At 42.8% G+C, this 26,705-nt stretch overlaps 1 protein-coding gene across 5 annotated transcripts in view; it reads left to right on the forward strand.

Moving 5' to 3' along the window:
* Positions 1–1,667: 1,667 nt before the first annotated feature.
* The window catches only part of LMO3 (LIM domain only 3), a 60,212-nt gene continuing 35,174 nt past the window's right edge, over positions 1,668–26,705 (forward strand). The window contains exons 1-4 of one of the 5 annotated variants that reach the window (XM_086885519.1): positions 1,668–1,863; positions 2,081–2,146; positions 2,915–3,199; positions 9,574–9,787. In XM_086885519.1, coding sequence (XP_086741645.1) covers positions 3,175–3,199; positions 9,574–9,787 — 239 coding nt within the window. In that variant the 5' untranslated portion in view covers positions 1,668–1,863; positions 2,081–2,146; positions 2,915–3,174. Of the gene's footprint in view, positions 2,147–2,914; positions 3,200–9,573; positions 9,788–26,705 lie in introns of all 5 variants that reach the window. The other 4 variants (XM_086885518.1, XM_086885521.1, XM_086885520.1 and 1 more) reach the window with 4 other exon arrangements.

The following is a 26,705-nucleotide window of genomic DNA, read 5'->3' on the forward strand; positions in this document are numbered from 1 at the left end:
GAGAGAGGCACACACACACTCACACACTGCTGTATTTCCAGAGTGGTTGTGGCAGAGGTAGTCTATAAACAGAGGGAAGTCGGGCTCTCCTGAGCCTATGGGTGCCTGCAGGAGAGGAGCAGGTTTCTGTCAAGTTTGGCTTTTCTCTATGTGCAGATCAAATCTGCAGAAGGGGGCTCTGTTAGTCTGCTGCCTCTGGTTGTGCTTTTCGGGTTCTTGCTCAGGTTGGTTGTGGCTGAGTTTTGTTGCTACTTAGAGGGAGAGGGGGCAAGGGATTTGTTCATTGCACAGTATGCTTGTTGCAGGAACCTCTATATATGTATATTTATATGTATTAAAAAAAAAAAAATTGAGAGAGAAGCTTACAATGGGGGAGGTGGGGGAACCTGTCCTAAACATATACATTTCTGAGGTTGCTTTGATTTTTATTAGAGCTGCTGGATTATACGAGGGAGGGGTGTAGATGGCAGAGCACTTCAATGCTTTTAAATCTTTCTTGGGTCTTGAAAGACTTCTATAATATGAGTGTCATTCAAATTTAGGGTATATTGTAAGCTGACATCTTTCAAAGCTTTGTGGAAATCTAGCGTGGTGCTTCTAATAGCAGACAACAGATATTCACTTTGAAGTCTGAAAACTGTATTCACAAATTCTTAATCTGGTCTTTCTCCAACTGCAGATGGCTCTTAGAGGAAGATGCTTTGGATTTTTTTAACTTTATTTACAGTAGGCTAGGCTCAACATCTTTATTATAAAACACGAAGGAACAATCATCTGTGAGAGTGACTGAATATCAAAGTATGCTCTACCTCTCGTGTGCTTGCATGTCTGTCTGTCTTGTGGCCAAGGGTGTCCAGCACCTGTAACAACCCCCCTGTCTATTATTTCCCCCCTCCTTTCCAACACTAGGTAGGGAATAAGTGTGTGTCTTCAGCTCCTGGGACGAGGATGCTGTAGGGGGGAAATGGCTTGGCTTCCTTCAGCATTCGGCTTGAGCAGTGCAGCGAGGGGGGTGGCATGTGGCAAGCGGGGCCCGGGGGTGGCACAGCCGGGGACGGTGCCGGGGAGCGAGCAGGAAACTTTCACAGCGGACTTTCCCCTGCTTCCTGAGCAGCTCGTGGAGAGGCAGAGTTGTTTTCACCTTCAGGGATTTTTCTCATTACTCATTAATAGAGAGATATGGATCTTGCCCCCCCCCCTTTTTTTTTTTTCTTTCTTTTTTTTTTTTTTTTCCTTTTTGCGTGGGCAACTTCTGGTTTTGCTGAAGCCAAGTATTTTGGGAGGAGTGATGGAGGGTGGGGGGCGCGACTCTCCCCTGGCTGCCCGGGTCTGCTCCTGGAGCACTCTTTGGGAAGGTGATCCTGAGCCTCTTCGGCAGAGGTCACTTGTGTGTGTGTGTGTGTGTGTGTGTGTGTGTCCCTGGTGTTTGTGTCTAGCATATGCATGTGGTTTTGCTGACTGCACTTGCAGGCTTGTAAATTTTCACCATGGGAAATTACCAACAAAGCCCAATCTGTCTCCTGGCTGCTTTGCACTTTCCGAGGGCGGCTGTACTTGAGCGAGCTGCAGAACGAGAGAGAAAAGCGAGAGGGAGAGAGAGAGAGAGAAAGGGGGAGTTGGGAGGGGGGAAGGGGGAGAGGAAGGGTGGGTGGGTGGGTGGAGGGGGAGAGAGGTAAATAGCCTTAAATCGGAAGGGAGCTGCTTCTCTGTGGTCTTCCACAAGAGCTGCCTGGGCTCTGCTGGCTCAGTAATAACTGAGTGACCTTTTCTTTCGCTGTATTATGTCTGGCTGGTAAGGGATTGCATTTTGCAGCTGATAAAGCCCTGACTTCATTCAACTCGGCTCCTCACACGCTGCTTTAGGTAAGTTGTCTTCAGCCAGGACGGAGACAGACAGCCTTGGACTGCAAGATACTAAAAGGAGGACACCTGTAGCTCGGATGCGGTCAACACAATTACTTGGCGGATCCTTGAGGACCTCATTATTTTAAACTTAAAGAATAGCGATCTCCCTCCCCATCTCTCCCACCCCCTCTTTATTTTTTTCCCCAAACAATGCTTCTTTTTGACCTTTTCCAAGGAGAAGAGCTACAAAGCAGCCACTGTGCTTATTGAACTGCCTCCCCTGTATCGCTTAATTGAGAAGGTAAGTGAGGCAACTGTGTACATAAGCTTTGGGTCATTTGTGTATGTGTGCCTGCATCACTCTCTCTCTCTCCCTCTCTCTCTCTCTCTGAGTCATAAGCCGGGGCTGCAATACACACACACATCTCCGCACTGCAACTTTCACTCGAGCTGCAGCTCTGCTGAGACTGTTTTGTTTAAATCATGTGAGGCTTCATTATTTTTATGATGAGACATGAAATACATGCAAGCAGAGGATGCTGAGCGAAACCCATCCGACTGTACGTCTCGAGAAATAGCAGTCAAAGTTAACAATGAATTGCAGCCCCACCGCTACACACACACACCCCCCCCCCCGTTATTATTGTTATTATTATTATTATTCTTGCTTCTTCCAGAGCTTCTCGAAAGACGCTCTCAATTATCAAGGGAGTCGGTTAATTTCCCACTCCCCGGCTTTAATCCACAAGGCTCCCCGTACAGCAGTTTCATTTGCAGCCGGTTCTGTGCAGGGTTAACCCTTTGGGCCGAGCGCAGGCAGGAGCGGGGCGGGGAGCCCGGGGGGCAGCGGGGCCGGCAGGGACGCGCTCCGCCTGCGGGCTCCGGGCTCCCGCATCCTGCCTCTCCCGGGCCCAGACAGGGAAGGGCAGCCAAGCTGCCGTTGTGCAGCGGTACTTCTGGCTGCCAGCATTTCTCTTTTCTCCTCTTTTTTTTTTTTTTTTTTTTTTTTTTTTTTTAATTTTTTTTTTTTCCTCTCTCTTCCCCCCCTCCCCTCCTTTTCCCTTCCTAGCGAGCGCGATACGGTATGCTAACGCCGCATGTGACAGTTTAATCAAACCCATTTGTTACAACCAAGCTAAGAGAGCGCTGGGATTATGGGCTTAGGGCAGAGTTAGGGGAGCATGCGGGTGTGCCGTGCCCCCCATGCGCAGCCCGGCCCCGCTGCGGCGCTCCCGCTCGCTTCACCCCAGCCCAGGAAGCGCTTGCTACTTTTGCCGGGATTTGGTGCTTCAATGAGAAGGAGCTCTCCAGGCGCCCGTAAATCAACTCATGCAGAAAAAGGAGAAAAGTTTTGGTAAGGCGGCGGTGGCCGGCGCGCAGCGGTGCGCTCCCGGGGGGAGGCGGGGAAGGGGGGCTCCTCCTTTCTGTCCTCTCCCGTCCTCAGCGCTCTGCCAGCGGCTCCCTGGCTCCGAGAGACCCCAAATGCCGCTTCCTAGGACATCTCTGTAGGACCGCTCTTTAAAGCGATTCGTTTTGCTGGCTGCAACAAACATCGCGACGTGCGGTCCCCGACACCTCCCTCTCCCCATCCTTGCGATGCTCGGGAAGGAATTGGCATAAAAGGCTTGAGCGTCTAACTCCGGAAAGGGATTCTTTGTTGTGGAGTATATGTTTCTTATTTATTTTTTTATTTTGCATGTGAGCTGCATCAAAATTGAACTCAGTCTTGCAAATCTCTTGTTGGCCTTTGCCAAGCACTAGCACTTTGCTGCCATGGTAACTGTAATTAAACTGATAAGAGTGGAAAAATGTCAGTATCTCTGAGCCTTGCAGCTGCATTGGAGAAAAAGGGAATCAAATTGGTTCCCAGCACCACTGCTCTAAAAAAGGAGGGGGAGAGTGGTGGGAGGGGGGGGCTGGGGGAGAGAGATGGGGGGGACACGCCAGGGGTAGGAACATAGCTCAGCAGCTCCAGCCCCTGAGATCTGGGTACATCTATTTGCTGTGCTGTCCCTTAGGGGGCTACAGCCTGCAGGGATGCTCTGGGCCAGTGAACAGAGAGAAACAAGCTTTTAGGCCAAATCTAGCTTTCAGAAAGAGAGGGGGGGAAAAGAAGAAGAGAAATCTTTTGTTTGGTGTCTCTTGGCAATCGACTAGCCATGTTGGCCAAATTCTTTTAATCTGTATCACTGCTCCCAGCTGTGGGACTGCATTCCCATTTTTATTTTTTGCCTAGCCTCTTCTCTTTTCCTTTTTTTTTTTTTTCCATCCCCTCCTTTCCAACCCATATCCTTTATTTAGAGTGGGGGGAAAAAAAAGAAAATCAAAAATAATAAAGAAAAAAGCAGATTCCTCTGTAGAAGAAGGGGCAGGAGGTGAAGTTTAGTTATATACCACTGAAAATTAACTCAAAAGTATACAGAAGAGGCTATATTCAGAGTGCTGAAATCCTTACTTTTATTTTTTTTTTTAAAAAAAAAAAAAAGCCCGAGTGTTATGGAGTTGCGGTTACTTTGTTGTGTTAACTACAGAAGCTGAGACTGTGCGGATGAATGGCACAGAACAAGAGAGCATAATGGAGGCAATCAACCGTTAGGCTGGTTCACAATGCAATCCAGGCAATTAAAAGCTCACCAGAGTTTAAATGAAATGGTTCCACTTATTTCTGTGCACCACACTGCACAGGCTATTATTTATGTCTCTTTTTTTAATTATGATTTCCCTTAAACTGTCAAATAACTCAGAATAGCAGGGTCTCGGAGGCAATAAGAATTTTCCACTGAACAATTTACATGCCAATCTAAAACTAGTTACGACTCCTGATGTGCTACATATGAGTTCTGAAATGTTTCTTAGCTTCTGAAACCTCAACTTTTTTTTTGTACTTTTTTTTTTTCCCCCCGAGTCTGTGTGTGCTGCCCTGAATTACTGGAGCTCTGAATGCTTTTAGGATGAAGCTACAAAGTGGGAAAGCACCAGAAAAGTATTCTTTTTACCTTCTCCTAGACCCCTAACTCTCTTGTTGTCTGCATGTTGTCTGTCAGTTTGCTTTTAAAGACTGATGCACCCAATACTTAATTTGCTCCAAACTGATTTTTCAATTGTTTGGTTTTTTTTTCCTAAGTAGAGGCAAGTTTGCCCTTTTGTGCTGTCTGTGCTACTGTCTTTGGTAGAGCTGTGTGCATGCTTCTGAGAAAGGGGGGAAGAGTGGTCTTTAAAAGTTTGCAAGAGATCCAGTGCCTATTACCCAACTCTTCCTCCCAAGGACTGCCTGTACCACAAACAAGAACTGAGTTCTCAGTGCCTTGTGCCACGCTCAGCACCATCAGGGACTAATCCCACTTACAGATGCTTCTAAATCACTAACACAATATAGTTCATTACATCAAATCTTCATTCCCTTTGATTTTTGAGAAGGATGATGATTTGAGCGAGATGGATTTTTGTTCCTCTGCCTTCCCCGGGAGCCTAATTTAGCTTTTTCCAGCAACCATTCCTCTTTATCATGAAATCATAGTTACAAATCAGTTGACAGTGTTTCATCTCACGATAATAACAATAAACAGGGAGGGGAGTCAGTTGCATCGAACTTATTCGGGGAGATCGGGAGAAATCTGAAAACCTGCAAGTCAGGTTTTTAAGTTGTCCCTACTAAAATCCTAAAGGTGGTGAATGGTGATGAAGAAGCCTCATTCCTGCCACAGCTCTGCAGTTTATGTGCAGTATCCTGGGGACTGGGGGTGGAGGAAGGGAGGGAGCGCAGGGAAGGATAGAGGAAGCCCTTGAAAGCGTATTGGGGTGAAATAAAAAGGGTTTGTTTGACAGTGACAGACTAGGCACTGAAATTTCTCAGTTCTGAGAACTGATCTGCTCTGTGATGCAGAGCATGGGTAGAACTCTGCAGAACTGAAGGGAAAGCTGGGTTTGATTTTTCTTCTTCTTTTTTTTTTTTTTTTTTTTTAACAGCCTGGGTGTAGCACTTAGGGAATTGTATGATGTTTTGAAAGTGCTCCATAAGCTCTGCTTTCCAGGGGGAGGGGGAGAGGAAGGCAGCAGGGCTGTGCACTGCCACCTGATATTTCAGCAATGAGCAGTTTGGATGGGCTTGTGGGTGCTGTCAGCCTCTGAAAAGGCCCTTCCCATGTCCTAGGAAATAAATGAGTACTTAAACCGCAGCCTGTGAAAAGCTGGCTGACAGTAAGCTGCAAGGTATTCTTATTGCCAAATTAAGGGAGAGCTAAAAATACACGAGCACGTATCTGGAGAGTGCAACTGCATGGGAGATCTTATGGGAATGCTAAAGGAGAGAGAGAGATGGTCTGTGAGGTGATCTGCATCAGGGTGACTCGTGCAGTACAGGGGAAAAAAGTAATAAAACGTTCTCTTGTCAAAACTAGGGGATTGAAACTGGGCGTGTGAAGAAAAGGACGTTTTCAAATTCGGAGATCTGTCAAACACTTCTTGACTTAGTTCAGAACCCTTCTACACTTCCAAAAAAAATTACTTCTTTTTTTTTTTTCTTTTCTTTTTTTTTTTTTTTTTTTTTTGTTTTAAAATAAAGCAGTAGTTTGGGGATTTGTAAGTAATAAACTACAACCAGCTTCATTGCAAGTAAAGTGAGAACAGATCAGATCTATCAGAGGAGAAAAGCATTCCTTCCCTCCAAAAGCTGCTGCAGATAGAATCCCTAATCTGAAGGTGCTGCCAGTGGGGTGTCAGGACCACCTTCTCTCTCTGCCTCGGGAAAATAGGCTTGCAGGGCTGCAAATACTCTTTCCATGGGGTGTTTGCCCCTTTGCAGTTGTCCCTGCAAGAGGGTTTTTGGCTAAGCAGGGTGGATGACAGGGCTCTGCCTACTTTCCTCCTGGGGCAAGTATCTCCAAAGCTGTGCAGGCTATGTGCAAGCTGCAGTTTTATTTGTAATACAATAACCTCATGTTTGCAGCATATACCTCGGGAATTATCAGGCTTGATTACTGCAATCTGCTCAGACATTCACTTGTTTGGCCGTGTTTCTGTGGCACCTTGTTCCCTTCAGACAGCTCAGGACAGTAGATCAGCCTGAATCAGAGACTGTCAGCCTCCACTCTCTAACCCGCTTCCTTATCAGGCGATGAAATTTTTACATTAAGATTTTTTTCGTTAAAGCCTTTAACTGTGTTAGCTCCTAGTTTATTCTGGTTTCCCTCGAGCTAAAGATTAAAGTCCTAGAACAGCCCTTCATGCTTCTAAACTTCTTTTTTTTTTTTTACTGAGTTACAAGAAATTTATACAAATTGTGGAGGATTTTGTGCATTTGTCCTCTGCATGGCCAAAGAGAGGGTCGGGGGATAAGCCTGTTGTTGGCACCTAGTGGATATATAAACTCTACTGTGAAAAGGAACATTACAGAATAAGGCTTTTCGACCAAGTGATGTTGTTAGAGTTTCAGCAGGAGTACCTTTACAGTCTGGTATAGGCTCCTTACCAAAAATCTCTGGTATTTTCACTGCTTTCAGTCGTTTATTTGTAGTCATGTTACTTTGCTGTTTCATGGTTGTAAGCCTGGATTCAGGGGAGTCAGCTGTCAATTGAAAGTGCTGTAAAGGTTCAGCCTTTGTCTCATGGTGCCTTCTCGAGAGGAAACGTGAGTGTTCATTCCCAGACCTGCCCAGCGCAGGTCACTGGATCTCATCCTCCCCCTTGGGAATGAGAGACAGATCTTAGGAGTCTCTGCCTGGTGAGGAGCTATGAGCATCAACTGAGGAGTGATGGGAGCGGCAGCACTGACAATTTTTATGCAGGTTGATAGACAAATGCAGACCTTACACTTCTGTCACGAGATTTAGAAGTTGTGCAGCAGCGCTGCCGGGGTGCTTTGGGGTGTCTGCTAGCAGAACTGCCTGCACACACCACACAACAGCTCCTCCACCAGATAAATGTCTCACCCCAAGCTGTGTGATAGGCTGCACTGCAGAGAGGAGCAAGGCTGCTGTGCTCATATGTCACAATAAGAATTACTATTTTAATTCAGCCATCAGCTTTGCAGGTGGGACTTAGGAGCTCAGCTCGGGAACGCTGGAAAGTCACTCAGCTGGCCATGCAGTTGCTGCACTCCACATAAATGCCTTGTGTTCCACACACACCTGTGTGGAGATCCCTGGGATGCCTCAGCCTCTTTGCAGCTCTAATATCCACAAAGGCACGCTCTACCATTGCTTCAAGTGTTACGCTGGCTTTCGTGGTTTTCTTACGAGGGATTTCAAAAAAGCAAACACGAACCAAACCAAACAAGTTAAATCCTGGTAGAAGAGCATTCATCATCGGGGGCTCTTGAATTTGTTATTCCTTGCCATGAGACCCTATTTGGCCTTTCCCAGTCTCTGGATAGTAATAGGGATCCAAACCCCAAATGTTGGAGTAGGATTTGCTTGTTCCCCTGTCTTGACAAACTCTCGTTGCAGTATTCAGATGCACTCCAGTGAGTAGCATCTTTTTGAACTTACATCACTGGCTCCCAAGCAGTGAGGTAACCCACTACTGAACAGCGTGTTGGCTCTTCCCTTCTCTCCTGTGCCTGTTTGGTGCCCACTAAAATATCCACAGGGCTATTATTTTGCTTATCCTAAGAGGTAACTGTGAGAGAATTAGTCTGAGTGCACTGGGATTGCAGATAAACCAGAGAGACCAGTCTGTGAGCATTTTGGGGCAGTGACCTCTCCCCATTTACTGTAAAGCCGAGGGCAATTGATTTTTGAATGGATCCCTGGAAGCTGGCTGTGTTGCTCTGAGTAACATCGCTCAACTGTGTTCCACTTTTCACCGGTTCTGTCCATTAAACAGTGTTTCAGGTGTTTGAATGGTTTTTTAAATGCTCTCAGCTATTACATCAAAAGGTGCATATATACTTAATGGACACTACTGTACTCCTTGTCCCGAAGTAGCTGTTGGCTAAAACTGGGATTGGAAAGCAGGACAGCATTTTTTTTTTATTTTTTTTTTTTTCTTCCCCCCTTCACAAGGTAGAACCTCTCTGACCTTGTGCAGATTATTTTATGTCAGATTTTTCAGAAGGTCCTTACGCTGCAGGTTGTGACTGGCATTGCTGGTACTGAAGTCTTCGGAAATCTCATCGCTTCATTAACATGTCTAAAAAGAACTAAAATATTAAAAAACTAAACAGCCTCTTGCCAGCATCAAAATTTCTGTGTCAAATCTCTCAGATACTCTTGTTCCATGCCTCTAAAAGCTCCAATCTTCTTTAAAAACTGAAGTGCTTTTATATTTTATAAAGATAGTGTAATAGTAAGTCCAAATATGTGGATTTAACTATGTTTGCCATATAGATATCCTGTTTATTTAAATTTTGGGTTGCTAAGTATTGTAGATGTGCTGTTTATTTAAATTTTATGTCGCTAAATATTGGATACTGTGGCTGAAATTGGATAACTTTTCAACTGGACTGTTTTAATATTTCATGGGGTTTTTTTTAATCTTATTTCTTTTCAGCAAAGAGACCAGGTAAATGAGGTGTTAAAGAGAAGCTGTGGAACTCAGAGCAGTGGAAGTTCCTGCTCTCAGATTTATCTTAGCCTTGTTTTCAGCTTGCTGTGGACTGACTAGGTTATTTTATCCGACCTACACCATTGACTTTTAAATGAACTGGGTGTGGGGGGAGCGGCGAGGTGGAGGGAGAAAAGGGAAGGAGAATATCTATTTTCAGTCTTCTCTTGTCTTACTGTATTTCAGGTATACAAATGCTCTCAGTCCAGCCAGACACCAAGCCGAAAGGTTGTGCTGGCTGCAACCGTAAGATTAAAGACCGATATCTTCTAAAGGCCCTGGACAAATATTGGCATGAAGACTGCCTGAAATGTGCCTGCTGTGACTGTCGCCTGGGGGAGGTGGGCTCTACCTTGTACACCAAAGCCAACCTTATCCTTTGTCGCAGAGACTATCTGAGGTAGGTCACGGCCTTCTTCAAACTCGGGAAATCTCTTTGGCCCTTCCTGCAGGGCTGCGGGGCCGGGTCTTGGTGGAGGTGAGGAACCAAACACTGAAATGTGGAGGTTAAATTAAAATCTGGGTCAAAGAGCGCACACAGCCAGGTCGTGGAGGTGGTTGCCAGATTTCTGGTGCTGATGCTGATGTAGAAGAGGGTGATTTTCCCCTGCTTCCCACAGCGCTGTGCTGCTGGGGAGGCGGTGGTCTCCTGCTCCCCCTCCTCCTGGCAGCACGGTGGTGGCCAGGTGTCACAGCCTGAAACCAGACATGTGGTTTTCACCTCAGGGCAGGGTTGGAACCCTGTGGGTGAGGAACGTTCCACCCACCTTCGCTTTTGTCCGCTTAGTTTGCCGAGGGATTTCATTTATGGCACTCAGGCTTTTATGAACGTTGGCACTCAGCTGCTAGAAGCTGGACCAGGATAAACCACTGACTTCCCCATTTTTAATAACCTTGAGTCTGGGCTCCAATCCACTCTGCTCCTGGTTCCAGTTGGTGGCCCAGGTGGGATCTGGCTAACCTGTGGCCACTTGTTAGAAGTAGCAAATCAGAACCTGCTTTTCTGTCTTCTTACTTGCTTGTGGACCCAAATTCCATAAGTACTTGAGGAATAACTCATAGCAAAGTGCTGGTGAGCAGCACCAGGATAGTTTATCTCCACATCGTGTGTCAGTAGGGCTGCTTTGCAGGATATAAGTTTAACTGGGAAGTTGAGTCTCCCTGGGCTCTCAATGATAAATAGAGAGAAAGGGCTTCTCTAGGGTGATTCCGAGCACCTATTTCCCATAGTAGCACCTTTCCTCCATTCCCTGTGGAGGGGGTCTAATGGGAATAGCTGCTCCAGGCTAAGGTGAACCTCTGGGAATATTTCCCCTGCCCCTTTAGTGAAGCCTTTTCCTTTTAAAGGGACATCGAAGTCACTAATACATTGGGGAAAAATTAAAATTCTTTTTGAATGCGTTAACTTCCAAGTTCCGCTTAAGTCCAAGTTACCAAACAGGAGGTTCCCACACCCTGATCAGTTCCCAAGTTGTATACCATGAGCAGGGTGGAACAGGAATCAAGACTAAAGCCCTAACAACGATTGGTACTCTGGCTCTCCACGTTAATCAACTCTAGAAAAAAAAGAGTGGAACAAAAACCTTCACAAACGCACCGTGCGTTTGTTGAGCTTGGGCTGAAAGGCAGATCAGGTTCTTCAGATGAGCTTAGACTACTTAATGGTAAAAGTATTCTGCTATTAAAGCTCTGAACTGAACCCAAGATAGCACAGAGGCTGCATCTTAAACCCACTGTGTTAAAGCTGCCAAAGTAGTAGGTAACAAAACCTCACTTTTAAAACCTGTTGGAACAGAAGGGAATTGTTGTACGTGAACTTAGGTCTCTTGTGGTCTTTAGGCAAATGTGTGGAGAAGGGGTTTGAAAAAGGTTTTGGTGCGAGGAAGTAACATCCCAATTTTGAAACCCATTTTAATAATCTTTATACAACAAATGCCTGCAGGAGGGAGAGAACTGCTATGGCTGTTTCATCTGAGTTCCAGATTTACAGGAGACTTTGAGCTTACTGAATCTCCCAAGTGCTTGTGCAGCAGATTTAATGTTTTGAAATCAAATGTTTAAAATCAAAACCAGAAATGATGTGGTAGGAAAGATATGAGCAAAGCATTTCCCCAGCACAGATGCATTCACACACGCTCTTGCTCTCTGGTCTTTGAGGGTTTAACAGGAGTAAATATTTTGCTAACAGATTGTTAAAACTCATACTTAGTGATTCAGAGAAAGGAGATTTTTTTTTTTTTTTTTTTTTTTTTGGTCTGTCATGATCATATTCAAACTGGTCTTTCATTTATTTCTTCATACATAGCACCTTTTACTTTTGCATGTGAAACCAGCACACATGAGAAATCCTATAATTGGTTTGAAGATGTTTCTGATTTTTGTCTCTGGATTTATTGAGTCTTAATGAAGCTATTTTGTCAAGATTTTTTTTATTTATTTATTTTGAGCGATACTTGTGAGTGCATAGATTTAAACTTGGTATTTACACTAAACTTCAAACTGATGCACTTAAGGTAATTGCAGACAGTCATTTGCCTCATTGCATCTTATCTACTTAGTTATGCAGTGAACCTATAAAAGTGATCTTTTTAGTGCTAATATACAAACTAGTTAAATCTTCTCTAGCTTCCTAGCCAAATAAGCTTTCATATTTAGCAACCCACTAGATATGAATTTAAGAAACAAATTGCATTGTACTAATGATCACATTAGAGTTCGATTATGGTTTCAAACTATCTTCTTAGGGTTTTTTTTCTTTTTAACCATAAAGGGAGTCTTCGCTGCGTATAAAACTGTTCTGGCTTCCTATTAATTTATGTGGTGCCCTCTAGAGGATATGTGGCTTGAACGATACTATAAAGAGTAAAATTGCTTATTAACTTGTCTCTCAGTGTTCATTATGCCTTTCAATAAGACAGGCATTCTACAGATGCTACAAGCAATCATGTAGCCAGTTTGGGTGCTTTAGCATTCATGTTTAAGTTCATAAATGGTGTGATTGTGTCTCTGCCTGTTTGCAAAAATAGTTCCAGTATCTTTCATTTAGAGATGCCTGCCAGAAGAGCTGCACCCTCCCTCAGCCCTGATGCACGCTCTCGTGCTGCAGTCGAGCCCTGAGGTCCCCACTTTGAGCTTCTTATAAATACTCTGTATCTTCAGAACTTCAAAACTTGCTTTGCTTTAGCTGTCTCCTTTGGTAAAATTAGTTAATTATACTGCATTAAAACCCTTTTCTCCAGATTGGGAGGGATTGAGGGAATGGAAGGAATCTCTAATGAAGTAATGAGCTTGAAAGATGCTGTGGGTGTGGGAGGCCTTGCCCTGGAATCTGGCTCATGTCAGGCACTGGGGTGGTTCCCGAGGTGGCACAGGACACCGGGGTGTCGGGGTGGCCGTGGCAGGCACGAGCTCAGTTTTGTTAACGAGGACAGGAACTGACCTGAGTAAAGAAAGGGCTCAATGTTAGAAGTAACACGCTCTGCAAAAAATGATATGCAGAGTATAATTCCCCTGCAGGCCTCTTCTTCTGCTTATACACTCCTGGGTTAGAAAGTGAAGACTTAATTTCAGGAACTTAGGTTTACGCCAATATTTCAGGTCCATTTATAGTAAGTGAAATATGCAAGAACTTTTTTTTTTTTTTTTTTTCTCCCCTTCCCGTCCTCCAGAGCTGTACGGTGACATCTTAATGCATCAGCCTATCTGTCCTCTGTCCTCTCTTCTGACTGGCAGCGTGTCCATTTACAAGCACAATATTCCCTTTGAAATCTGTCATTACTGCCATTAATGACCAGTCATTATGTTAACAGCCCTTGGGCTGTTAACATGTCAAACTGGTTGTTAACTGGAATGTTATTACTTATTTGAACCGCAGGTATGAGTTGTGTGAAATGTGCTTTGGTTGCGCGTTCTGGGCTGCTTCTGCTCAAAACAATAGGGCAACAGCAGAGCGTTTGCCTTTGGGGTGCCAAGGGATTTGCTTTCTGTTCCATCTGCTCATTTGATTTCTGTGTATTTGTGAGGTTCTCCTACCCCTGGGCAGCCTCCTAATTTCAGGTGCAGCTCTATGCAATCCCTTCTCTCTTAGCCTTGCCTGCAAATGGGCAGCCGTGGATGTTTCCAGATGCACGGTAACGCCTGCTGCACATTTGAGATTAATATCTGGCCCCTGGAAGTGTAAAATAAAAGACCGACAATTACATGTAACTCAGTTGTATTAAATAATGAGCTTCCTCGGATGCAGCAGAAATATGAAAGTACAGCTGTGCTAAGCTAGTTGCAATGTAGGTCAATCACCCTTTTCACTTAGGTTTTTAACTACGCAAACCCCGCTGAGCGACCAATGACTACAAAGTGCTGTTTCATTCCTATTTAATTTTGGCAGCATTTTACTGAAGAGCAGGCATTCATGCAGCTAAATTATCTTTGCCGTTTCTGGTTTTAACTCCAGCTCCATGACACTAAATGTTGGAGTGCATATCTCTTAGTAAACACAAAGAATATGGTTTCTGATATATATTTTTTTTTTTTCCAAATCCATCTCTTAACATGGAAATTGAATTAGAACTTTTATTACTTTTTGCATAATTTCCCTAGCCAGGCAAGCAAGATCATAAGAAAAGGATTAACAAAACTAATATATTGGGGTGGAATTTTTGCCCTTAAACACATCCAGAACCTTATTGAGAATAGAGAGGAGGATGACAGAAAGTCTATCCTCTCCCCCCACTCTTCCCCTTCCACCTCAGTATTGACACTATTTGTAAATATACTGCAGACTTTAAAATACCATGGAACATCTATAAAAATGAGCAGATCGCCATTCCTGAGGAAAGGGACAGAACACATTGGGGTTTTTTTCTCTTCCCCTCTGGCTGGTTGAAAGACCTGAGAAAAGCCAAGTCCCAAAAACTGGATATTGGAGAAGATCTTATAAATAATGAGACTTGACCACCGAAAGTAGTGTCCAACCATAAGCATTACAAAGATGCTGCCTCTGTAAAATATTTAGCTTCAGTGCAGACTGAAAAGAGCTGAATTTAGGAACCAGCTTTTTCCTGCACAACTGCTCACACTCTGAAGGCAATTATTATTTTAAAAAATTATTGTGTAAGAGTGCTTAGAGAGACTTAAAATGTCCTGTGGCCCGGTGCTGGTTAGCAGATCCCATTCCCCTCTCGTGTCATGGGCAGTATTGCATGCACCCAAGATATCAGCTTGCTTAAATGCATGTATAAGTACTCTGTGTGGATATTTTTGTGGGTAGTGGGTTATAAATTGTTTTCAGAATGCCTCCTCAACGTGTTTCTTGCCCAGCTTGATTAAATAAGAGTAGACCTTTGAAGATTTAGGCGCTCCGGGTTTTCAGGAGTATTGAGGTCTTTATGGAAGTGAGGCTTTAGAGCTCCACTTTCTTCACTAAAGCTTTTTAGAACTGAACCCTTATTTATACTCTAAAATCCTTGTTGAAACGCATTAAAACATTCAAGGGACTAGTAGTTTGCAGAATATGCCCTAAAAATATTTTTAAATACTTATAAAAACGGTAGGTGTAGCGATTCATTTGTTCTCATTTTGCTGTGTGCGATTAATGTTCTTCTAAATTTACATAAATGGTGTCATTAAGTGTGTCTTGGAAAGAGGGAAAAAAAAGGCAAGAATACTCTGTCTTCCACTAATTGCCAAAGGTTTTGAAAACCTCCAAACACCTTAACAGTTCTTGAAAGGGATAAGGAGAGTGATGCACACACGCACAGTTAATCCACCCAACTTGCAAAGAATAATGCTTTTGATTTAGTTACACTCTGGCTAGTTTAGCTTGTTCTTATTTTAGCTCATCTGTGATAGCTTTTAATAAGAAACATTCAATTAAGCTGTTAAAATTGGTGTTTAAGTCATGTTGAAATGCTGTGAAATGTGTGTACTCAAGTTTGACGCTCTTCAGTAGTTCCATGTGTTTCCCCATATCTGCTGGTATTTTTTTTTTTCTTCAGAGCTGCCAAATTTTTAATAATTGTGTTATTTTTAGTGGCTTAAAATACACAGTTTAATTTTCAAGAATGTGAGCCTTCCCTCTTATAAGGCTTCTTGAAAACCAGTCGCTTCTCGTGTGTTGTCAAAATACCTCATTAATCCCCTGGAAACGTTCAAAGAATTTCAGGAGACTTTTCAGATGAAAGTACCGTGCCTCTTAAAGCCTGTCCTACAGCTCTTCATTACAGCACTACAGTGCCGTGTATTTTGATGGAAAATTATTTTACTACAAAGGTTTTGCCAATACAGAGCAGCTCAGTAAAGCTTAATAAAAGCAGTGATTTTTGGGGAAGCTGAAGTAATTCTGCAGTGCCAGAGGATGGGATAACGTTCCTGGCAAAAGAACAACAATTCTGTAGTTCTGCTTAGTATTTCCTGTATTTCCTTCTTTTAAAAGAAATGTGACTTTCTTGTTTTCATCTTTGCTAATTTTTTATTTTTTTTTTTTTCCTCTGAAGTGATTTTGTGACCGGTACTTCTTATGAAATATCTTTGAAATAATATCTATAATAAAGTTATTGACTTCAGGAATAAATATTATCAACTGCATTGTCACACGGGATTTGATATCAAAGGTTTAATTGCAAAATTTCTGAATTTTTGACCACAAGCTCATGTGAAACAAAGCATCCATGCATAATGTAGTAGAATTATATTTAGTTCAATAGCCTAACAGAGAGATGCTTTTAAAAAGTTCTGATTTCTGCTACATATCTGTTCCTTAAAAAATTGCACATTTATATTTTTTTTATTTGTTTGAAATTTTACTTAATTTTTGGAGACATTTTACACTGAAAACTGAAAAGAAACCCTCAAGTCTCTACCATGTAATTAAAAGAAAAGAACTGAGTTTTGTTACTTGCTACTTACTGCATTTTTCAAGGTTTCCAGAAAAGATATAGCATTCTTTCTGGATGTGAATGTTTGAATAACATGTAAAAATCAAAATGGGTTAACATAGTTACACACTTCCTTAGCCCTCTTGACTTTAGAAATTCTTTCTTTTTTAATTTCTCACTGAAATTAAGTATTTTCATGATGGATTTGGAAACCATAATACATGGTGTGCAGCCTACAGTTTCCAAATGAAATGGTCTTTACTATGGCAGTCCTTAAGAATCCATATTCTGGGAACACCTTATTAAATGCATTATTTTTTTGATGGCTAATTTCCCAATATATTCCTTAGTATGCTAATGGATGACCTTTTAATAAATCCAAGTAATAGTTATACATTTGGGGGATTTTTGGTCAAAACATTCTGGAGTTTCTGAAGTTTCTCAGATGCAAATAGCTGAAGCAATGAGTCTACCTTCTCGAAAAGCTTTCCATGTTCTGCACCTCCTTCCCTGGAATGTCATTCTGGTGCTGTTTCTTTGCATCTTCCTGAAGCTGCTTCTTGCCTATCCTAAATCATTTGGCCTTTCAACTCTTGGGTCTCATTGCATCTCACTGGGACATTTAAAAATGGCTGTGGAGATCAGTAGATCCTTCATTTAAAAGGGTAAAAAGGGGTGCCCAAGTTACCTCTAGAAACATTGCAACATTTTTTAGCTGCATGTATGAATCTGTCAAATAATTTATCAATCTTTTAAATTATGCAGAAATCTCTGCGTATCTGTTGGGTGTGATAAATACACGTAGAAATCCCAGGGCAATTCTGCATCCCACTTTCTGCAGGTATTTGTGAGATGGTCATGGTCTCATCTTCTCTAAGCCAGTGAAGACTGAGTTTGAATGGATGCTGATAGTTGAGCATCTTGAGAGCCCCGTGGCAATTGGCATGGTCAGTTGCAGGCTCTAATTTAGACAGGTGCTAAAATTCTGTGATGGAGTACGAGGAATCCACACCTGACACCAGAACTGTGACTACCAACAGCTGGAGAGTGTCTGGCACCTGCTTCTCAAAGAGCACAGTGATCCCAAATATTAACTTTTCCTTTGGGATTAGGCTGAACTCTGGATCTATTTCACAGCAAAACACAGCGCAGGGAAGCTTTTCACGTGCAGAATATTTTATAAAGAGCAGAGTATCTCTGGAACCGTGTTCCTTGGGACATTCCCCTGCAGGTATTGAGTGAATTGGCATTCTGTAATATTGGAATTTAAACTTTACATCTCTTCATTTGCAAAGATGATAATATCTCACATTGGCACATAGCAGGTGAAAGTGATAATTGCACAAAATGCAAAGGTAAATATTTTGGGGGTGGAAGTTAAGAGCAGAGACCATAGTGGATTTTATTGTATCTTTTTTAGAATTTTGAAGTGGGGTGCTGAGAGTGAAGATGTCAAATTGTACATTTGAATATACTGTAATTAAAGTGTTGGACTAATTTAGGAAACTCTATCCTACAGCAGACAGCAAATGCACCCTTGCTCTTGTGTTGCTGCTATCACACCTTTGTTTTTAACAAAGCTCAAACTTAATGTACAGAAATAATCACATCTCTCTTGATATTATTATGTATATTTTGATATAAGATTCAAAAGGCTTGAGAACCCAGCCTGAGTTTTGTTCCTGACAAGTGTCCAAGCCATAAATATCAGTGTACTCAGTCTCTCAAGTTTTAGCTTTGTGGGTAGTGTTTATTATATTGTAACCCTGCATTGAACAGCATTACTGATTCACCATGGGATAAAATAAATGTTATTTTATTCTACTTTTTAATATCATTTCTTTGCAGATGTTTTTAAGTGAAATACGTATTGAAGTTGATGCAGATAGTTTTAATAATTACCTGCTTCTGTAAATACGTTCACCCTGAGAAACAGAATTTATTATTCTTTATCAAATTCTAGCAATAGTTCAAGTAACAGTCACTGAACTTGGTTTTGTGTTTTAGATACATTTTAAGGAAGGATTCCTAGGTAGAAAGAGTTCAGATGAGTTATGGGCTGCAGATTAGGGATGGAAATTGAAATCATTGCGAATTACATTCTTCTTTTTTTGTCACTATTGTTGTTTCTATGTAAATCTTGGGTGTCTTTCTGAAGCCAGGACTGAGCTCAGTTCAGAACTACTACTCTTTCTCAAAATTTGTATTAAAAATCAGGATTTTAAGACAATAGAAAACTTAAAAACTCATTTTCCCACAAAGAACTGACTTCATTTCTCCCTTTCTAATTTGTGTTAAACAAATTTGACGTGGAATTCAGAATCTTCTAGGATCTGATGCTTAGATTTACAAAAATACCTTTTCAAAGAAGTCTTTATAAGCCTAATGTGTCTGTCTGCCTTCTACAAAGTGTTAAGGAGGAGGAGAGCAGTTGCAATAACAAGCTGCTCTGCACTAGTTTTTGCTGCTAGTTTTTGCTGCCTTCCTTACTTAATCTGTAATCTGATGCATTTAAGAATGCTCCATACCAAAATAACATTAAATCTAATCCTACAAACAGGTACTACATGCTTGACTTGGTGTTGCCTGAATAATCCTATTGAAAGGCATAGTGCCTATTAATTTAGAAACATGCCTTAGCTGAGCCAAATATTTAAAATCAGAATGGCTTTGCCTGCAAACCCATCTTGAATTGCTGTGTCCTTGTTCTTTGTGTGCTGTTGACAAAGCTCCCTGGCCCAGGAAAAGCTCAAAGCCAGGGATCTCATCCCGGCCAAGGCACCTTGTTTCCGTGTCTAGGATGTCAATCAAAGTTTTGACACCTGTGACAACCTTGCCCTGTTTGTGTCTGACAGGAAGGATGGTTATTTGTATGCTAATCCCACATCCCACTGCCCCAAATCAAACTGCTGGGGAATGATTTAATGGTCCAAGTCTAGGCTTGGCTCTACAACCCACTGGCAGCTCGTGGGCTCTGCTCTCCACGGTTTTCCTGGGAAAAAGCAGTAGGAGGTGAGACAAAACTTCACCAAAAAGCCCTGAGGTTTTGTGTTGATGCTTGTGAACCTTGGGTTCTCAATTCACTCTCTCTTCATGCTCCAAAATTGCTCTAATGAACATGTGCTGTGTACTTAGCAGCTTTAGGCTTCTAGAATAATAAGTTCATTTTTATTAAGATACTGCATTCATGCTTTTATATGCTCCATATAGTAATAAAAAAAAATATTAAAATTCAGTGTGACATTGAATACTTACAACAGGGCCACTAAAAAGTAAATTAAAATGTATTCTTTCTGCTCAGAACTTCACTTACTAAAACAATCTCAAAACCTAGAGGAAATGCTGCACACACTGCAGCAAATGTGCTGGTTTTAATGAGCCTGGCTGTACTCTGAAGTTAGCCAAGAGCACTTCCCCCAGCACCTCCTTACCTAATTCAGTCATAATGCGGAGTGAATTGCTGGGAAGGGAGTCAGAGAGCAAAACAAGGAGCAGGGGCTGCTCCATCAGCACACATCCAATTCTGGGTGTCTTCTCTGCTCTTCTGAGCCCTTTCATTATGACCCCTGATGGGTCCCAGGCAGGGTCCCAATTACTCTCTGTCCCCAGGTGCAGCACAGCCTGAGCATCTTCCTGTGGTCACCACAACAGCATCTTCCTTTTTTTCTCCCTCTTCCTCGTATCCACCTGATAATTAGAGGTAAAACATACAAGTGTGTTTTGTAAGAGCACCCCTGGAATACGTAGGGTAGGTGGTAGCACCCAGTGCAAGTTATTCAGCAATTTGGCCATGGGATAATTTGAGTGTGAGCACAAGAAGCACAGCCTCTCCCTGCTGGGGTAAGCTGGTGCTTGCTTTCATCCACCTCTTTTCCCTCCTTGTACAAATATACCTCCTCTGCTGCAAGATCCCTGAGGTTTACTCTGAGTAAAAGCCAGTATATATTTGCAAAATTTACTGTAATTTGCCAGATTATCGGTCTTGAAAGGTGTGTAATGTGTCTGAAGAAAAAACTCTGGAACTTACTATCCTGAGTAATCTTGTTATTATTCACTTAATCTCACTATGGTGCCAGATAAACAATTTTCTTTGTTTAAGACCTGTTGAAAAAGCAATTTTTATCTATTTTATATATGTGCTTGTATAAATATTTGTGTAAGGTTATTTTAGCAGACATACAACCACTTTATAATTCTGTATGATTTAACCACCATAAATCCTTTTCTTCTCAGACCCAGCTCTTTCTCCTCATCCTTCTGGTTTTAAGGTGTGCTTTTTGAAAAAGTTAGTTCTTGCCACCAACTCCCACGTGCCTCCTGTTTGGCTTGTTTGCTTATTTGTGCAATACTGTCAATATTATATGAAAAGTATACTGTTGCTTTCAGCAGAGTTTCAAAAAGCTCATATAGGGGAGAAGTATTTCTTATCCATTCCCCCTCTTCCCCCCTCCTCCCCAAATTAAAAAGAAGGAAGAAAAAAAATTGGAATGAGAAGGAAACAGATTTAGAAAATGATTGCAGGCATGTTAAGTTTCCCAGAAAAAAAAAATCTTGCCGAGTGGAAAGATGTGATTTTTGTCACTGTAAGCCTGGAAACCACTATCCCTGCAAGGCACTCAAGAACTAACCCTCTCAGCCCCAAATTTTAAAGAACTGTTTTATCCATGTTTTTAAGCCCTGGTTCTTTGGATCTTACACTCTAGCTGACCTCTTGTGAAACCAAATCTGGCCTAGACCTGCTGAGAAAAGGCACTGAAGATCCCCCTGCCATATCCCTGTGCTACAGGAGCTGCCAGCAGTGCTTTGCTGTCCAGACTGGGTGCTGATCCCCAGAGATGGCATCTTCCTGACAGGAGGAATACAGCAGATATCACCAGTGGTTTTTTGCTGTCTCCTTCTTGGTTTGCTTCAACAAAAAAAAAAATCCAAAAAACAAATCCAGTTTGTTAATTCATCCTCACTGCAGTGCTGCTTGCTGAAGGCAGAGCTGCTGATGGGTGGAGGATGCACTGTGAGCTCTCCTCAGGGCAGGTGTCTGATGATCCACCCAGTCCCTTCTTCCTTCTGCTGGGTACAAGGGGAAGGAGTAGGTCCAGCTCTGGTATTTGTATGAAAGGAGAGCAGTGAAAGGGTTAACAGCTGTGCCCCTTTCCCTGCTTTCCCCGAAATCTCAGGATACTGAGAGATGACAGATGCATCGTGCCAGTGTAGGGGACCGTCCTTCCTCATCGCCGAAACTTGGGAGGAAAAATTATTAAATTGCAGATTTAAGAAAACTTGTCAAGAGAAGACAACATCACTTGTCTTTAGATGGGACCCCTGCTTTCTGTTCCTAAAAGTAAATGCAGCCACCAAGACATCTGCATCTGGACAGATCACTCTTCCGTAGATTTGTAGTCTTGCTGTCACTTTTCCGTCCTCCCTCTGCTCAAAATGAACGCCAGCAAACTGGGCAACTCCCCACTTTTTACTGATTGGGAAAGAGTGACAGTTTGTGTGCTCCAAACTGAGTGGTTTTGCTGCAAGATTAATTCTGGAGATCTTCTGTCATTTTGGATGTGGAGGAAGGGATGAGGGGGGCTCTGCGTGTGTGTGAGCAGAGGCTGCCCGCTGCATGCAGGAGTTTTGGTAAGGAAGAAATCCCTGTTGAGAGCAATCCAACATCCATCTGTGCTCTGCATTGCTGCTGCCACAGCTTCCCCCTCCCCCAAAAGAAATAAAAAAAACAACCCACACAATTCATAAACCACAAGGAAAAATTCTTATCCCGTTGCACCACATGCAGCAAGTCAAAAGATGGCTAAATTATGGCAGCAGACATTTGGCTCTGCCAGATTTAAAAGGTCACCACCAAAGGGCAGGCACGGAAAAAAAGTTCCAGTAAAGGGGTAAGAAAGAATAAAGGCCTGAATTCAAAGCATTGTTGCTGTATTTGTCCCACCATAAATGATGCCGAGTCACACACATGATATTTATATCAAATGTTTTTCCTCGTGGTCCTAACTGCATTGAGCATGCTGTTGTTGCTTCCTTAATGCAATCTCCAAAGGTCAATCAAGTTATAGAGTCAGGCTGATGAAATTAGATATTACTTTAAAAAATGACCAAAAACCTGTGTTTGGAGAAAGGCCTGGCTCCAATATAATTCTGTCTGGTTTGCTCCAGGTTGCTTTATCTTTTCCTGGAAAGACTGTGCAAACTGAACCCATCTACTTTAGCTCCAAGAGTGCTTTCTCATTCTCTGGTGATAGCTGAGGTATCTGCATGTTCTTGGGGAGAGATGAGGGAATCTTCTGGGCACAGGACAAAAATAAAATGACACGTTCAAGTGCTTTTTTTTTAATGCTCCAGGGAGATTTTACTATCTGAATTGTGTGCAGTGAGCAGGGATTTTTCATTTCATACATCATTCACGACTTGCTGCAGTGATTCCAAGAAGTCCCACAAGCCGAGTCGCTGCTTGCACCAAAGCACAGAATTTCTAGTTTGTGAGTTTTAATAACGGATGTTAGAGCTTTTTTTAAGGCTTCACCCAAAATTTGTGGTGGGGAGGTAGAAGAAAAGGAATTGTGTCTGAGGATGGTGAAGGATACACAGTAATGACACAGTATCTGCTTTTAGCTTCCCCTCCTTGCTTGTTCTCCCACTGCTATGAGCTTGATGCACAAGAGAGGTGAGCAGGTCCCCAGCTTTGTTTCTTTGCACATGAAAGTCTCATGGCAGCACTAGCCAAGGACTTTGTTTCACATCAGGCTGATACAGAGCTGTGAGCAGCATGTGAAGTTTGTCTCTGTTTTCACCCCCACACTCATTTATTTTGGGAGCACACCTTTCCCAGCCGTTGCAAAGGGATGAAATGCTAAAGGTGAGGTGATTTAAATCTAAGTTTTATGATTATTTCTCATCTGCTTCAGAAGCTTTGCAGCAAATGCATGAATATTTAATTGCTGTAGTAAAAAGCAGGTGGGGGCAAACCTCTTCTAGCAATGTCACCTGTGAATGCAGAAGTCAGACCGGCCTTCTGTGTCTGTCAGTGGAGTTGGAGTGGATTCACAGGACTCTGGACAGATGGGTGAGCATCTTGTTACACAGCAATTACAGCACGTGTGCCCACCCTGGGCTTCCTGGCTTTTTCTGTAGTCTCAAGAAATCAAGCAACCTAATTACCTGGCAGTCCTTATAGATCAGCTGTGTCAAAGACACAGTTGTCACTGATGCCTCAACATTGGAAATGGGTCAAATAATTTCTTTTTCTTTTTCTTTTTTTTTCTTTTTTTTCTTTTTTTTGGTGCAGAGAGCAGGGCAGCTGAAACCCCTTTCCCCCCATGCTGTGAGAATTCGGGGGGAGGTCAGGCTGCAGATCTGACACATAATGGCTGGATGGGCAAAACATGGGCAGTAGCTCTCTGAGCAGTGTTGGCTGATGTGGTGACACATAAGATTCTCAGCCTCCCTGGTAATTTCTTTTTGATGGCCTCCTTGGAGCCCAGTACCATTCTGCTCCTTTCCCTGCATGCCCAGCCTAGGTTTTCCAGTTTTAGGGCTCCTTTCTGTCAGGGTGAGGGAAGTGCTGGTGGGAGCCTCCTTAGACAGGTCCTGCTGGAGTCCAGATATACATAATTATGGAAGAATTAAATGTGTGGAGGAGCACAGCCAGTGCAGGTAGCTCTCCTTTGCAGAACAGGGGCTTGGAGAGCTGTGGACACTCAGAGAAAGGCAGGAGCAGCAGGAAGACACCAGAGAATCTTGAGCTTGGACTGTGAGGGGACAAAATCCCCAAGGTTCTTTAGCTGGGTGTCCCTCCTTGGAGGCACCAGCTCAGACTGTTCCTGTGTTACTGCACTGTGAATAAATTGCTGCATGGATCCAAGGCTCTGCTTTGGGGAACGGGGTGTGGCTGTGTGAGTGTGGGGTGTGTGGGGAACCACACGGGAACCTGTCCCTGTCGGGTCACTGGGGCTGCCCCAAACCCAAAGTTTGGCTCCAGCTCAGGAGGGTGACTGCCAGAGTGGCTCCTGCATGGTCCGACAGCGAAGTTTCCCTAACAAAAACCCAGGAATTTTGCAGCCAGTGCTGAAATTTCAACCTAAGATTCTTGGGAGTTATTTTTGTACACTTACAGACCTGCACTGCCAAAGGAACTCAGCATAATGTTGACAAGTCTATCCAGAACACCTGCTGTGAACCATCCTTTGGTTCTGCCAAAGCAGAGTTTGTCGGAAGGGCCCTTGGACGGGAGTTTATGGTTGCATTTCCCCATTCTTATGGCAGTTCCCCCTCAGTTGGATGTAGGGCCTGCAGAGTCCATTTATCCTGTTCCAACCCCTTCATCTGGCACTCAGCACCTACAGGAGGGCAGGAATCTGAAAACAGGCTTTGTTATGACAGAGATCTCCAGATCTCGTAGCAGATGTTGCTGGTGAGAAGCAATTTTGTTCCAGCCAAACCTTCTTCAGCTCGGCTGAGAAGATGCATAGAGAATCTCACAAGGCTACAGGCTTTGGCAAGGAAACTCCACATTTACCAATGCCAGCTACTCTCTATATTTCTTTTTGAAGGCTATGTAAAGCAAATGATCTCTTCTCTGTCTCTGTGAAACAGCTGTAAATTTCTCTTCCTTTAACCTCCCCCCCTCACCCATTAAGCAGCCCTGACAACAGCCAAGAGTTATCAGATGCAAAATGAACTATGTGCCTGGGATAAAGAGTTGTGTATCTGCCTCTCCTTGATCGATCCACTGGACGTTCTGTATGCCAGCACTTTAATTTAAAATATTCTGAGGAAGAAGAAATCCCGGGTAATTTCCATAACAGCCTTTTAAGGAGTCTTGTCACCTTTTAAAAAGACATTTGTTTCCCCTTTTCTCTCTCTCCCTCCCCAGCTCCACACGCAGTTTGTTTTAACCTTATCCTCTCTATACAGACTGCTGCTTTAGTGTGTGCTGCAGACCTCTCTGCTTTGGGCCCAGAAGATCTTACCAAGATGTTTTTAGATTTCTTTAAATCAGTGCTGGTGATAATCCCTTTCCAATAATTCCCTGGCACTAAAAACCTTTCCTGATTTTGAGGGAGGAAGTTCTGCCATACATTTGAAGCTGGGACTGCAGGATTTCTGCCCAAGGTGTCTGTTCCCTTGGAGCTGAATGTCCCATTCTGGTTATTAAAACAGAGACAACTGAGAGCTTGGGAGTGATTTGCCTACAACAGAAAATGGTTTTGTGGCAGAGTGAATTTACCCAGACTCTCTAAAAAATTAACTCAATCCTTCTTGTTTTCCTTTTCTGACCATGATGATTCTACCTCTAAAGGGAGGGGAAAAGTCATATTTCCTCTAAGGCTCAATTAACAAGTGAATTATGCATTGGTTTTTCATCTGAGTAATTTTGTATACTTTGATTGATTTTATTCTCCTGAATAATTCTCCACACATGGCCCATTTATGATGCTTGTAGTTCAAGGTGCTGCAGGAAAGTCGTGTTTGAGTTCAGCGAAGCCAATGAGGCTTCTCAAAGTGTTCCCCAGTCCTTGTTTTTGGAATTGGAGGAGAATTGTGCCAGTGTTGAGCCATTTATGAATCCACTCCCAGCCTACCTGATGCACAAAAAGAGGGGTTGACCCTGCTTCAGATGACTCATGTGAGGTCACCTACAGCCACCTAAAGTGTGACAAAGATGTCAGAGAAAAGATTCTCAGGGATGGTCCCTTGTGCCTAAAGGGCACTTCATCTGCATGAGCACTGGCAAAATTGTTTTCCCAAGTAACTGGGAGTATAATAATCTGATTAACTATTGAACTGCAGCCCCTATGTAAATTCACTGTGAATTTCAGAGCTACTATTGCAGTCCCTGTTCTGTAAAATCACTGGGTTGGGTGCATTGCCCACAGAAAAATTGCCATTTTTTTCCTCTCCTCTTGCCAGGATGCTATTAAGCGCAAAAAGTCTTTATGTTATGAAATTCTAGTCCCTACTTGTTGTGGGGAAAGGGGGCCTGTTTTAAGGGGGAAAAAAAAAAAAGAAAATTGATTACAATACTGTTAGTTAAGCAGCTCAGTGAAAGGTTTGTTATTTTGTTTTCGCTATTAAAATATCCCTTAATCCACCTTGCTGGGTCTCTCCCGCTCTTGTAATATTCAATCAAGCCCTTGTTTTGTGAGAAATGTGACAATGCATTGCTGGCACTTTACAAACCCACAGCCCTCGGCAATAGATAATGAGAGGCAGGGTTGGTTTTTTTTTTTTCCCTGTGCAGGACACAATGAAATTTTAGACAGATGAATGCTAAGAGAACCCTATGTACCAAAGGCAATGTTTACTGCATGTAATACATATCATTGTTTGTCTCCTGTAGTGAAAAATACTTGTGTCATGCTGTTAAAATGTACTCCTGACAGAACAGAGCTTGCTATTATAGGGTCCATTGCTTAAAAAAATGATATACTGACAGAA

This window comes from Cyanistes caeruleus, chromosome 4 (assembly GCF_971803275.1).
Source record: "Cyanistes caeruleus chromosome 4, bCyaCae1.hap1.1, whole genome shotgun sequence".
In the NCBI taxonomy this organism is placed as follows: domain Eukaryota; kingdom Metazoa; phylum Chordata; class Aves; order Passeriformes; family Paridae; genus Cyanistes; species Cyanistes caeruleus.